This window comes from Ursus arctos, unplaced genomic scaffold (assembly GCF_023065955.2).
Source record: "Ursus arctos isolate Adak ecotype North America unplaced genomic scaffold, UrsArc2.0 scaffold_20, whole genome shotgun sequence".
Taxonomy (NCBI): domain Eukaryota; kingdom Metazoa; phylum Chordata; class Mammalia; order Carnivora; family Ursidae; genus Ursus; species Ursus arctos.
Window position 1 is genome coordinate 40,558,241 of NW_026622875.1, and position 14,664 is coordinate 40,572,904.

At 43.3% G+C, this 14,664-nt stretch overlaps 2 protein-coding genes across 3 annotated transcripts in view; one reads left to right on the plus strand and one right to left on the minus strand.

The window, feature by feature from the left end:
* Nucleotides 1-9,007, plus strand: part of RARB (retinoic acid receptor beta) — a 162,751-nt gene extending 153,744 nt beyond the window's left edge. The window contains exons 6-8 of the mRNA XM_026496896.4: nucleotides 4,578-4,782; nucleotides 5,622-5,780; nucleotides 7,518-9,007. Coding sequence (XP_026352681.1) covers nucleotides 4,578-4,782; nucleotides 5,622-5,780; nucleotides 7,518-7,714 — 561 coding nt within the window. The 3' untranslated portion in view covers nucleotides 7,715-9,007. The remainder of the gene's footprint in view (nucleotides 1-4,577; nucleotides 4,783-5,621; nucleotides 5,781-7,517) is intronic.
* Nucleotides 9,008-9,057: 50 nt separating this feature from the next.
* Nucleotides 9,058-14,664, minus strand: part of TOP2B (DNA topoisomerase II beta) — a 58,135-nt gene continuing 52,528 nt past the window's right edge. For both annotated transcript variants that reach the window (XM_026496895.4, XM_026496894.4), the window contains exons 34-36: nucleotides 12,195-12,317; nucleotides 10,431-10,525; nucleotides 9,058-9,554 (exon numbers count right to left, since the gene is read on the minus strand). In XM_026496895.4, coding sequence (XP_026352680.1) covers nucleotides 9,387-9,554; nucleotides 10,431-10,525; nucleotides 12,195-12,317 — 386 coding nt within the window. In that variant the 3' untranslated portion in view covers nucleotides 9,058-9,386. The remainder of the gene's footprint in view (nucleotides 9,555-10,430; nucleotides 10,526-12,194; nucleotides 12,318-14,664) is intronic.

The following is a 14,664-nucleotide window of genomic DNA, read 5'->3' on the forward strand; positions in this document are numbered from 1 at the left end:
GTCCCCTCACCGCTTCCACGTGCCCACGACGCCGGAGGAGCGTCAGGTCGGATCAGGATCTGCCCGCGACTTGCCAAATGCAATTAGTGCGCGGGCTGAGATGCGTGCGCGGTCGGAGCTTTTCTCCTCTGCCTGGGAGCTCAGAAATCCCCGGTCGCCCCCTCAGGGGTTCCGAGGTGGGAAGCAAGCTGGTGAGGGACTCCGCGTCGTTAATAATTGAGCAGATATTCATTAGCCACCTGCTGTGCGGCCTCGGCTGGCCCCGATGCTAGACAACGGGCAGGAGCGCGGCCGCTGAAGAGCCGGCTCGGCGGGAGCGGGGGCGGGGGGCAGCAGCCGCGGGCGGCCTGGAACACTAGCCGGCCGTGAAGAAGACCCGTGGCTGCCCGCACTCGCGGGGCGTCTCCGATAGGACACGGAGTCGTACCGCCGGACACAAGAGCGACTGTGCCGTGTGGTTCCATTTCCGTCGAGTTCAAGAACAGGCAAAACGAGTCTGCAGGGATCGAGGTGGAAATCAGGGTTATCTGGAGGAGGGGCTGGATCGGATCAGGAGGGGCCAGGGGAGCCTGGACGAGCTGGAACCCCTTGTGTCTGGATCTGGGTGGTTACACGGGCGTGTACTTGGGGGAAGTGCCGTCAGCTGAGCAGCGGAGCCGCGGAGCCGCGGGCACAGCTCAAGGCCCGGACGCTGGGCTCGCTATTTGTTGCCGTGTATCAGGTTGCCACGAACTCAGCAGTGTTAAACGAGTGTGAGTGTTACTCTCTCACAGGGCCTCGTGGCCTACGAACCGACTGAGCTGGGTGCTTCTGGATCGGGGTCGCTCAGAAGCTCGCAGGCAAGACACAGGCCGGGGCCTCATCCTCTGAAGCCTTCTCGGGCTGGAAGAGCTGCTTGCAGGGGTCTCCCCCCAGGGGCTCCTCGCAGGGGCCTGGCAAGCTAGTCCTGGTTGCTGGGAGGAGGGCTCAGTTCCTTGCCACGTGGCCCTTTCCATCCTGTGTCAACCAGCTACCCCAAAATGAGATTTAAGAGAGTTGAGTAGTCGTGGTCCCCGGTGCCTCACCTCCTGTGACTTACTCTCCGGAGTCACACTCGTGGCTTCCCCTGGATTTTGCGTTAGAATCAAGTCTCTGGGTCTGCCCACACTCAAGGGGAGGGGAATGAAGCTTTACTCCTTAAATGGAGTAGTAGCAAAGAACTTGTTGGGCTTATTTTAAAACCACTACGCATGCTATACCTGAATTTTAAAACAATTTTATTCCCTATTTCAAAAAACATCAGGTGATAGGATAGAAAGTAATGGGTTTTAGTAAGTGTGTTCACTGTGCTTTCTGAGGAGGTGACATTTGAACTGAGCCCTGAGTAGGAAGACTTATGAAGATCAAGGGAAAAGCATCAAAGGCAGAGGGAACAGCAAGTACAAGCGCTTTGCTGTGATATTGAGTTGCTAGAGATTCAGAAAGAACAATATAGCCAGAAGTTAAGGAGTAGGGGGAAAGGAGGAGCTGCGAGGGGATATGTAGAGGCCACGGAGAAAGAAGTTTGAGTGTGATGATCTAAAACAGCTCAAAGCCACTGGCAGGATTTTAGCAAGGGTGAGGTCCCCTCCGATGGACATTTTGAACAGCGAGCTCTGGTTGTAGGAACAGAGGTGGAGGCCGGAATCACCAGAGAAGAGGTGATGGTGGCTTGGAGTAGAGTGGTCACAGGGTCAAGGAGAGAAGGGGACAGGTCTGTGTCCCTGGGATCCCACATGCTCAGATCCTCCCAGGCGGCACCCCAGAGGCGGTGGGGACAATACTCACTTGTCCTTGCTGAAGGCGGGAAGGCTGAGGATCCTTCTCCCTCCAGGGAGCGTCAGGACCGCCAATCAGCAGAGCCCGTGCTGTCCGGCAGGGCCCTCCTTGGGCGAGTCAGCCTCGCCTGGGCTATTTTTACCCAACTCGTGGGGCCCGTGTGCTCCCTGTCCAGATGCAACACCCCCGTTTCAAACAAAGGGCACTTTAATTCTGGTGAAGCACTTGGTAGTTGCCACTAGCATTTGACCTGCATGAACTGAAACTCCTTGGTTCCTCTCCAGAGCCAGGCCTGGCCACACCCTTGAGGAGGATGCCCGCTGCCCACTGGGCCCCGCCTGGGCAGGGTGGGCGCGCAGGCTCCGCCGGTAAAAGACGACGTTGACCATTCTCCCATCTCCGGCCATGTGCCTTCCCCTGTGGACAGCCATTAATACTTGGTTTTGGTTTCGAACTTTCTAGGGAGAGAGGCAACAGAACATAGTTTAAATGCTTCATTGGAATCCAGATATTTTCCAGCTTTTGAGGAGGGGCACCCATCAGAATAGGATCGTTTAAGAGACATTTGTGCACTCCAGTGTGGACTTGGATTTCTTTTTTTTTTTTTAAAGGCCGGCCTTTATTTATTTATTTTTTAAGATTTTATTTATTTATTTGACAGAGAGACAAGCAGTGAGAGAGGGAACACAAGCAGGGGGAGGGGGAGAGGGAGAAGCAGGCTCCTAGCAGAGGAGCCTGATGTGGGGCTCGATCTCAGAACTCCAGGATCACGCCCTGAGCCGAAGGCAGACGCTTAACGACTGAGCCACCCAGGCGCCCCCGGACTTGGATTTCTAAGCGAGCCGTTGACAGCTTGCAAATGCCTAAATCTTGGACTTCTGTTCCTTTCCAGCAAATCCTGGTTTCTTTCACTCTTGCGGGGACAGGTCTAGCGCACTCACTTCTTCGCAGCATGCTACAGCTGCAGACTTATGTGGTACCTTTTGATCCCAAACTGGAAATGTGTCTGGAGATTTGGGGCCCATCAGTACTGAGCATCTGACCCTGCCCATCACGTGACACCTCCCTACGCAGGCATGATCGTGCAGGTGGTTGAGGGGAACGTGGGCTGGGGGCTGGGAGTCCTGTGTTCTGTCCTGGCCCCATTACTTGGGTGATCTTGGATGCTGTACTTTACCTCCCGGGGCTTTAGGGGCATAAGGTTTATAAGCAGGGACCTCTCGGTTCCTTTGCTGCTCTGACATCGGGAGTGGCTTCATAGCCCCTCAGCTACCAAGATGAAGTGCAGCAGGTCAATCAGGGACCCAGAGGAAACGGCGGGACGGGCTCAGAGAGGTCCCTGGGCAAATATCTGAGAGGCAAAACCAGCCAGCCATCCAATGAAGAGGAATGATTGTAATGTTTTAGTAACTACTCACGTTCGGTTGCTTTCCAGTTCCCTGTGCCGCTTGATCGCATACTAGGAATATTAAGTTTGAGGGTGTGTCCTGATTTAGGTCATGCCCCCTCACCTACAGTGAAGTTTGCCAAGTTTCCCATCTCCAAGCCACAGGCCGTGCACATCTGGAAAAAACAGCGCCCTCAGCCTACTGAGTTCTTCACTCCTGTCCAGGTGGAATACATTTCTCTGTGCTTCCTCCTGCGGCTCTGAGGCTTTTTGAGAAGGAAGAGTCAAAGGTAGACAGCTGGCTGGCAGAAAGGCCCCTCACGGTGGTTGGTACAGAAGTGTGCTGGGCGGATGAGTGCTGTGAGGACGCGGAGCTCCTTGCCAGCAGTGAGGGCTGAGAGGGCAGAGGAAACACCGGCCGCATTGGCTTATCTATAATATGCAAAGGGCATTTTGGAGTTTGCTGTGCTGAGTGCGGCCCACAGGCCCAGAGCACCACGGCCCACAGGCCCAGAGCACCACGCCGACAACTTCCCCGTGGCGGGGGTGGCCAGGGTGACCAGCAGAGTTTTATATCAAGGGCATGCCAGGTGGCACTGGGAGACTGTGGCATCATGGTCCAGGCATCTTACCTACAGAAATCCCAGCCATATTTCTGGGCTTAGTTGAAATGCTGCCTCCTGTCTGTGAGTCTGATCTCCTGGCTGTCGGAGCTCTCCTGCTTGCGAATGCCCGAGCACCTTGCAGTCCCACTCCTGCTCCTTGTATTCGAGTTAGCTGGGCACTGCGTGATCGGAGGCATCGTGGATGAGGGAGCCTAACCTGGTTGGCATCAAACCCCGCCACATGTTAACTGTGCTATGGGGCATGTGGCTGAACCTTGCTGAGCTTCAGTCCCTCATCTGTAAAGTAGGAATAACATTCACTTTCCTGAAGTGTTTGAAAGCTTGAACGTAGGGCATGTTGAACACCTGACATATACTAACCATTTAATAAATGGTAGATAGTGCCTTTTTTTTCTTTCTGTAGACTGTAAGCTCTTCAAAAAAAACCTTTTTATCCCCAGCACCTGGCACAGTGCCTAGGACATAAGTAGGTACTCAGTAAATGTTTACTTGAGTCAAATGAATTACTTCTAGCACAAATATTTCTCAAAATTTCTTGTGTCCTATTCATTATTCCCTAAATAATGTTAGCCCATGTTTTGACTTCTATACTCTCTCAATGAAAGAGCTGCAGACGACATTCCACACCCAGAAGGGGGGTGGTGTGCCTCACGTGACGCTAGAGCTTCTTGGATATCGTCCTCTTCTTTCCCACCTAGATCTAGGTGATGCTGTAAGGACAGGCTGGCCTTGAACCATCGCATATGTTTTGTTCTTTTTCCTTCCAGATTCTTAGGATTTGCACCAGGTACACACCAGAACAAGACACCATGACTTTTTCAGATGGCCTTACCCTAAATCGAACTCAGATGCACAATGCTGGATTTGGTCCTCTGACTGACCTTGTGTTCACCTTTGCCAACCAGCTCCTGCCTTTGGAAATGGATGACACAGAAACAGGCCTTCTCAGTGCCATCTGCTTAATCTGTGGAGGTACCAACTACCTAGAAAACCCTCGTGAGACTCCATGAAGAACAACTTACGCTCGTAATTTATGGGAAATTCCTATCTCCATTTTGGAGTAATTTTGCAGGGAGAAAGGCATGTGCATAAACAGCCAGGCGTGCATGCTTGGGGTTTGTCGCATTTTTCCATATTGTTGTAAATGAAATGAAGGCATTTGGGATCTTTTTGCTCTGAAATACCAAAATATTATTTCTCCAATTGCTACTGGATTTTTTCAAGGCAGGATCAGACTGTTGTAAAATAAATTGCCTAAGGACATTTTAATGATAGTGCAAGGGACTTCCATGTGCTGTTTGCAAATTTAGTGGCTGGGACTACAAGTCACTGGGTTGTCTTGCCCCCCCCCCCCACTAACCCTTGAAGAACTGGGATAAAATATGGCTCTCTTCTTCGTACTGACCCCTACTGGCTCACAGGAGGTTGAATCGTAAGTGGTAAAAAGTAATGGCTTTAATTACGGGGGCCTATTTACCTTGCTTTTAAAACCATCCGGCTGCTCAGGTTTGTTTGAATTCAGTTCAGTAGTGACACCTCCTGGTCACAAGAAGTAATTGTCTCCCTGGGACAAAAGCTACCAGGCATCAACATGAGCTTTTGACCAGCAAGACGGACATTTTCAAGTATCACTACTTAAAGCAGTTGCATGTATCTTCAAACTTGTATACGTGATCGAATCATCCAATTATAAAGTCATAATACACTAGGACCAAGGAAACAAGAAAGGGAAATGGGCAGCAGCCCTCTCGCCTGGCAAGCGCATAACTCTGTGTTCGGATACTAATTACTACTTTATTTCTGCTGTCTAGACCGCCAGGACCTTGAGGAACCAACAAAAGTAGATAAGCTACAAGAACCACTGCTGGAAGCACTAAAAATTTATATCAGAAAGAGACGACCCAGCAAGCCTCACATGTTTCCAAAGATCTTAATGAAAATCACAGATCTCCGCAGCATCAGTGCTAAAGGTATGTCTTTAGAGTCGACATCGTATTCATGAAGTGGTCCTGGCATGTTTTTTTCAACTTGATGTTTTCATTCAGGATGTCTGATAATAGCTGCTTTTTCATTGTTGTTCTGGAAGTTATTTCTCACAGAAATCAAAAGGAAGAGTATCCACCCTTAAAAAAACCTCATAATATCTTACCCCACTCAATGATCTTAATAGATTATGAGTTTATAATTCAGGTGACTAAGTGAACAGAAAAAGTGGGTTTTTTTCAAATTTATTTGAGAGAGAAGGAGTGCACGTGTGCAGGGGAAGGAGCAGAGGGAGAGGAAGAGAGAGAATCCCAAGCCGACTCCCTGCTGAGCACAGAGTCCTACGGGGGCTGGATCCCAGGACCCTGAGATCATGACCTGAGCCGGAATGGAGTCCGACGCTTACCCGACTGAGCCACCCAGGTGCCCCTAGAAAAACTATTTTCCAGAGAATGTACTATATATCGACAGGCTTTTTAATTTTCTAGTTTTATACATTTCATTCCTTTCCACACATGCTTTGCTTGATGTAAACTTGACTCCAGTTTTTCCTGACCATCCAAACCTCAAGAAAATGAATGGTACTTAGGGCAACCGTTACTGGTGAAGTTTCTCTCTCAAATCAGTGTTACCATCGCTCTCTTGTGTGGAGGCAGACTGACGTCTGCACACTTCTCAGCAACGGAATTCCGGCCTTCCTGAGAGGTATAAATATTCCTTGCCTAATGATTTTCAGTTTGTGTGGCAACTCGAGCAATTGCAGAAGCGCCTAGAGCCATAGGACAGTTGAGTGCTAGAGTAGGGCTTTTCTGTGTACAGAGAAAACTCAGCAGCAATCCCTGGTGCCAAGTGTGCTGTTGTCATTCTCCCTCCCCAGGACGTGCTCTGTCCCTGAAGGCCTGGCTGAGCCAAGGAACAAACTCTACATTTCAGAAAGTGCTTTAAAAACATGGTGAACTTGTTTGACAAGGAGTCTCAATTCCTGACCTCCTTCTAAGAGGTTCTCTCAGTGAGCCATTCTGAGTTCATCGCTAGCATGGGCCTAAGAGTACGCAAATAGCAGATACCAGTGTTTGGCCATTGTAATTGTGAGGTCTTTGATTTTAAAAACAGTGAGGCTGTTTAACTTAATACAGTCGTTCTCTATATCTAGCTAGACCAGTGCTAATAGAATTAACTGTGATTATGGAAATATTCTATAATCTGCATTGTCCAATACAAGGAGCCACTAGCCACACGTGGCTCTTGAGCACTTAAAAAGTGGCTAATGCAATTGAGGCACTGTTTTTCCTAATCGTATTTAATTTAACGAATTTAAATTTAAATCGCCACATGTGGCTGGTGCCTACTGTGCTGGACAGTGCGATGCTACGTCAGCTTGATAATCACTGCACATTTATTACTTAGGTCACTTCCTTCATTTGTGGGTAACTGGTATCTGTGACAACTGTCTCAAGATATGTTCCTTCTGGTCTTTTATCAAGTAAATATATACTTCCAACCTTTCCTAAAACTGACTCAGGCATGGACTCATCAAATTGAAGCAAGTCACTGCATCTGCGCTGCTTTCCTCGAGATGAAGTAACAAGATTTAAATGTTGTAAAATCAGGACAGCCTCTGGGAGGCACTGGTAGCACAGTTTTCACAGCAGATGAAAGTTGATCCCGAGTTATTCAGCTTAACTCCCTATCTCTACCAGATTTCTATTATTTCTCTTTAAAAGGTGCAGAACGTGTAATTACCTTGAAAATGGAAATTCCTGGATCAATGCCGCCTCTCATTCAGGAAATGCTGGAGAATTCTGAAGGACATGAACCCTTGACCCCAAGTTCAAGTGGGAACCCAGCAGAGCACAGTCCCAGCACCTCACCCAGCTCAGTGGAAAACAGCGGTGTCAGTCAGTCACCACTGGTGCAATAAGACACTTTGCAGCTACTTCAAACATTCCCCAGTACCTTCAGTTCCAGGATTAAAAACGCAAGAAAAAAACATTTTTACTGCTGCTTAGTTTTTGGACTGAAAATATGTTAAAACTCAAGAAGGACCAAGAAGTTTTCATATGTATCAATATATACTCCTCACTGTCTAACTTACCTAGAAATACAAACTTTTTCAATTCTAAAAATCAGCCATTTCATGCAACCAGAAACTAGTTAAAAGCTTCTATTTTCCTCTTTGAACACTCAAGATTGCATGGCAAAGACCCAGTCGAAATGATTTACCCTGGTTAAGTTTCTGAAGACTTTGTACATACAGAAGTATGGCTCTCTTCTTTCTATACTGTATGTTTGGTGCTTTCCTTTTGCCTTGCATACTCAGAATAACCAAGACACCAAGGTTGTGAAACAGACTACTGTACGTGTCCAGCTAAGAAAGGCTCAAAAAAAAATAACTGTCTTGCTTTCACAATGAGGACATCAAGGTAAGGAAAGGGGACTGTTGTACAGTATGACAAGATAAAGCTAGAGATAACTCTAATTTAGTTAGTACAGAAGCTTGTCCTTGCTCTTTTTGACGCTCTCAAACCGCGTCTTCTATTTCATGTTGCCCAGTAATAAGATACAAATTCACTGCACTAGCAGAAGAGAATTCTGTATCAGTGTAACTGCCAGTTCAGTTAATCAAATGTCATTTGTTCAATTGTTAATGTCACTTTAACAGTGGTTTATTACTTAATGACATAACTACACAATTTTTTAAAAAAAAATACATTTTTACAGTAATGGTAGCCTCCAAGGCAGAAACACTTTTCAGTGTTAATAAGAAGTTTTTTGTTTACCTATTCACAAGCCATTAGGGAAATTTCATGGGCTAATTAGCAGACTGGTCTACCACCTATACCATGTAACTCTAGTGTCCTTTCTGGTGCATGCCTGGTATGGAGGGTTTTTTCTAGCCTCCTTGATGGCCAGAGGCTAATATGAACTCCCAAAGGCATGGACAGAGAATCTGCATCCTTTGACCTTGTTCGATCACTATGAAGCAGAGTGAAAGCTGTGGTAGAGTGGTTAACAGATACAAGTGTCAGTTTCTTAGTTCTCATTTAAGCACTAGTGGAATTTTTTTTTTTTGATATATTAGCAAGTCTGTGATGTACTTTCACTGGCTCTGTTTGTACATTGAGATTGTTTAACAATGCTTTCTATGTTCATATACTGTTTACCTTTTTCCATGGAGTCTCCTGGCAAAGAATAAAATATATTTATTTTAAAAGTGTATGGGAGCTTTTACTACACTTTCATCTTTAGTAAAGACACAGAGCACACAGTTCCATTTTTAATGTTTAAATTTCATTTCAAAAAGCAGGTCTGTAGTCTGCAACCATGACAGTTAAAATCTGTGCTAGTGCACGGCAGTCTATAGCAAGTCTACGAGCCAATCAGACGGTACGTGACATTTCAATGAGTAAAAAAGGGCATAAAACTGTATGTGTAAGAACAAAATGTTAAAAGGCCTACCACAATAATAAAAAACCATCAATTACATTGTCACATTAAAATAAGCCAGATGTACAAAAGTCTGAGACAGAAAAGACAAAAGGACAACACAATTTATCTGTTGAAAAATGTTTCTGTGCTCTTTGGGCACTTAATTAATTAAACATTGCAAAATCAACATCTTCTTCTTCATCAGACTCTGCAAAATATTTTACTTCTTTCCTAGCCCTACCGGTCCGTGGCAGAGAAGGTGGTTCAGAAGTGAAGTCTGATGGGAAGATGTCCACATCTGAATCCTGATCAAAAGATGTTTTCTTCGGTTTCTAGACAGGTTTAAAAAAAAGAAAAAGACTACTGTTAAAATGAATTATTATTCCTTACACTTCACCTACATTTGAGAAATATTGCAAATAATGAGGTTACTAAAATCAGAATTGTAATGCTGACTTAAGCATAAGACCAGTTATCTAATCCTTTTTTCCCTTTTAGAAAAATAAGTAAGTCCAACAATCTGCCACCTTGGTGATCTCTTTATTGCCAAATATGCACAGTGTCCAGATTAGTAAAAATTACTTATTTCTAAGTACCTATATTCATGAAAGGAAAACAACAAGAGTATACACAGTACGGAGTACATACTGTGTTTATAAAAATGCAGGGAAGTCATATCAAGATGGACCAGAGACACGGAAGATGACCGGATGGAAAAAGGTCAAGGTGGAGAGCAGCATAAAGCTAAAATCTCTAAGTTTATATTTTTAAGTTCTAATAGGAAAAGAGAAAAAAGAGGGACATTTGAGGTTTTTTCTTTTACCTTAAAAAGATTGAAAATTAGCCATAGTCAAATGAATTCAAGTTAAAAGAGAAAAATCAAATTAGCCCTGGTCAAATAATTCCAAGTTAAAAAGAAATAGCCTTTATTTGGTCTGAAAGTAATACTTCAGACAGGTAGCACATAACTTCTATGGCTCATTGGATGAAATAGAATACTCTTAATTAAATAGGCTAATTTATGCCATGCTTTTATCCAAAAAATAGTCCTGACTATATGGATTTTATACTTGGATAATGCTTTAACCACATACAAAGCCCCCTATGCATAAGACAGGCTAGGTTAGGAGACATTATAGTAATAAGCCAACTAAGCCAGTTATACAGATCATCATAAAACAACGCACTAAAAAGATGTTCCCAATTACCTTGCTTGCTGTTCTGGATGTTTTCCTGCCAGGGTTATAGTCACCTTCGTTTTCAGAGCCAGATGCTTTCCTTTTCTTTGCCCCTCGGCCTTTACCTTAAAATGATACAAAGGTGGTGTTTTTTTATTTTTGTTTTTTTTTCCTCCCAAGGTTAAGTGCAATATAAAAAATAAATACCACAACATTATACTTCACTTCTTTGGCATGCCCCAATCAGTACGGCAATCCTGGTCTCTAAATATAAATGAGGTAAAAATATTTTGGCAGCATCATTTCAGTTCTGGGATTGATAGGACTAAAGAGTATTTCACAAATACATTTAAAACTAGTTGGAAGGTCCTGGTGACAAATTTTAATGACCAAGCCCGATACACAAGAGAAAACACTGGCATTTTGACCATATAGTCCTTGGGCCTGAAAAGAAAATGTCTTCAGAATGCTTTTTAACTTGTATGTGACTAAAAAAAAAAAAAATTAGTTTCTATTTGTCATTGACTAGTACCTTTAAAAATATAAAATGAATCACTAGAAAAGTAATACATATTAGTACAAATTTTATGTTTAAATATGTACTCAAATTTTTGCTTATCACACATTAGTAATAACCATTTTAAGTAGCACAGTCTTAGAATAAAACCCCCAGTATTAATCATGTAATAATCTGTCAAATCCATGTTCCTTCTCAGACTTAGAAGTACCACACGCAGATTTTTTTTTCAGCCATCTACCTAACCTCTTATTCTTGTTGGAGGAGGAAGAGAGAAAGGTAATATGCAAATGGTGATAAAATATTATCCATCCTACAGTGATGCCAGATGCCACTGAAAAAGAAAATGGAACTAAAGTGCAATTCTAAATTGTAAAAATTCCTTAAGGGCTATGACTAACCAGATTGTACTAGTAAAGACAGCCTAAATGATCTCAGGATGTTTACCTAATGAATCAATAAAATGGCACTCGTGAATTTATAAAAGTTTCCAATCATGCATACCATAGGTATTGACCTCATAGTTACAGTTTTTTTCCCCTAGTCTCCGTTGTTTCCATGTAGGTCTGTATCACCTTATCACAACCACCACTTTAAGACATGAACACATTGATGGGAATATCTGTCAGCTGGATAAAAGGTTGAGCAGCGACCCTTAAAAAAAATTATGTCTTTGCAGGATTTTCTCTGGATGCAAATGTTTTGATTTACCTTTTATAACTTTTGATATCTTATGTATTCCCTAAAGTATCAGAAAATAAATAAAACTAGTTCTCTCTGGGGAAAAAAAAATATGTCTTACACATATATTTTAAAAAACACCTTAGAGGACTTTCTAGATTCTGGAGGCAAAGGGTGGGTGGGGGGGGGTACCAGGGAGAACTGATGCTGGTGCCTTTACACGTCCCTGAGTACAGTGATTTCCTAGATGAGCAAAAAGCTCCAGTCAGTCCTAGCGCCAATGACAGTCACTCTCTCGTTGGTAAGGAGCCCTCATCTGACTCTTTAATAACTACTTTCAGTGAGTCTGGGGCAGGGGGGCTCTTTGCATCATTCTTAGGGGTGCAAGTTGCTTACTTAACCTCTTTGAGTCTCAATTCCCTGATTTATAAAACAAAGTGCTAGACTTCCTCTGGACTCTAATTCAGCACTGATTCTTAGATGTTGCTTGAGGAGCAAAGCAATTTAAAACATAATAGGTACACAGCCTCTCTAACTTCAGTGAGTAGAAGAGACTCTTTTCCACATGGCACACATTAGGTTAACATAATCCTCACCTTTTGGGGGTGTAGTCTTCTTTGGAATGCCAAATTCTGAATCTGAGTCAGAGTTGATAGGCTCTACTTTCTTCTGTTTAGGGGCTCTCTTGGGCTTAGCAGTTGTATCTGAAGACGGTTTTCCTATTAAGCAAATTTCCATTTCATAAATCAATGTAATATACTTACCAACAAACCACACTCAAGTGAATCCTATAACAATAACAATCCTGTAACAATCCTATAATCCTATAACTGCTGATATGAAATTGAGTAGCCTTAAATAACAAAATGGTTTCTTTCACTTGCTGCCAGTGTAAAGGCAAACAATTTCTCATAGAGGACAAAATGCTTTTTATTAGGAATAATTTTCCTTTTGATATTTCAAATGAGATTATTTTAAACAAAGGCCATTAAAGTGAACTAAGCAGTAACTATTAAAAAGCAGTAGTAAAAGTACAGGATAGTCATGACAAAAAGGTAACACATTTGACATAAATTACAACTCAAGTATAACCACATGTTTAGTCCTAACTTTTTTTTTTTTTTAAAGATTTTATTTATTTATTAGACAGAGATAGAGACAGCCAGTGAGAGAGGGAACACAAGCAGGGGGAGTGGGAGAGGAAGAAGCAGGCTCCTAGCGGAGGAGCCTGACGTGGGGCTCGATCCCATAACGCCAGGATCACGCCCTGAGCCGAAGGCAGACGCTTAACCGCTGTGCCACCCAGGTGCCCCTAGTCCTAACTTCTGTTTTTAGAGAAAAAAAAAAAAAAATTTTTTTATGGGACCCTCAAAAATACCATGAATAGAAGCTGATTCACTTCCATCCAAAAGTTGAAATCCAGAAATGGCACTTTAATGTGCAAAGAAATATGAAGATTCCAGGTAAGTACATAATAGACCCAAAGGCCTTTGTTTTTACGAATTTTAAAATAGACCTTGTTTTTCAGATTTCCAGTCTTTGTGAAAACTGATAAATCAGTCTTTACTTGTGTGATTAGTAAAAACTAATTTGGAAAAAAAAAAAAAACATCAAATTAACCAGCCTTTTTTCTACTAAACAACAACAACAACAACAACAACAACAGGCTAATTATATGGAAAATATATTCCCAGGCCCAATTTGAGGTGGCGGGGTGAAGGCCCCTCATTAGAACAGCAAGTGGTGGTGGTAGCCACAGATTTCGTGCCTTTCCCCCTGAGTCCTTATGACTAAATGTACCACAAGAGCCCCATGGCAGGCAGTTCTAGCGCGAGTATAGGCTTGATATAGCAGTACGTTCTAGGAACCACCTTTTTTCTTCATTAGTTTGCAGGCTTGCAGTGTTAGGTGGAAGTCAGATATCTCAGTACTATGAGCTTTTTCTGCTATAAACTACCAGAGCTACAGAACTTAACTTGTATAGTAATGTATGTAATTTGGAGTTAACCTAGAACCTCACAGAGGGACAGGACGCATCCTCTCCTTGAAATGGTATTTTGTGGGAACTGTAGTTTTGGAAGAGGCTAGAGGAAGAGTGAGGGGTTCAACTATTTTACACAGGGATCACTCACGCAACTGACACAAGGCTAGTTCAACTACTGGTGAAACAAGCAAATAGGACAGGTGGTGTGGTATGCTAGCCTTTTAGTTAATACTCCACTCTAACTCATTAGGTTAATAAAGAGGAGTGAGGAGCTTGACGAAGGAAACAGGCTGATATGTTCAAAGAAGTGATATGACTCCCAAGATTTCAGGGTGGTTATAAAGTGCTCACATGAAGACAATTTTTTAAAAGATGCATAAAGGGAAACTAGGGCCTCAGTATGAGTTCCCCAGAAGCAGATCCCACCTGATCACAAGCAAAGACTCAAGTACAAGTACTTACTTGGAAGGTAAAAAAAAGTACAAAAATGAGACGTGAAGAAAGAAAACTGTCATCACTCTTGAGGGCTTACCTCTTACCATAAGCAATCCTGAGCCAACTCTAAAACACACATCCCAGAGTTAGCCTACCTGAGAAGCAAAGCACTAACATGTTTGCAAACCAGCTTCCCTCCATCACTGATAAAGGGTAACTGGGGTGGGGAAATAGGAACATTCTAACATAGTAACAAAAAGTCCTGAGGCAAAGAAATACAGACCCTGGCCAATATGTACTGAAGTGGTATGGGCAGGGCTCCTGATGTGTCGGCCAGAGAAGCTCCTGTAGTTAGTGAACTTCTTACCGTGGTCCTAGTGCAGTCAAAGTAAAGTAGGGACTTCTGTTGTTCTGCTACATCTAATAAATGTGTGTCTACAATGGTATTGTCTGTTTTACATTTGTAAGGTACTGAAAAGATAGTCCATACTGTATGTTTATTTACTTGCTGTGTAAGGAACACTTAACCTTTTTACACACAAAGCACTAATACTGACCTCCTTCAAAAATACCAAGAGTATGTACCTTGGTACAAATAACAGATTCATGAATTAAGTCAAACAAACTTAGATTTATATTTATGGACA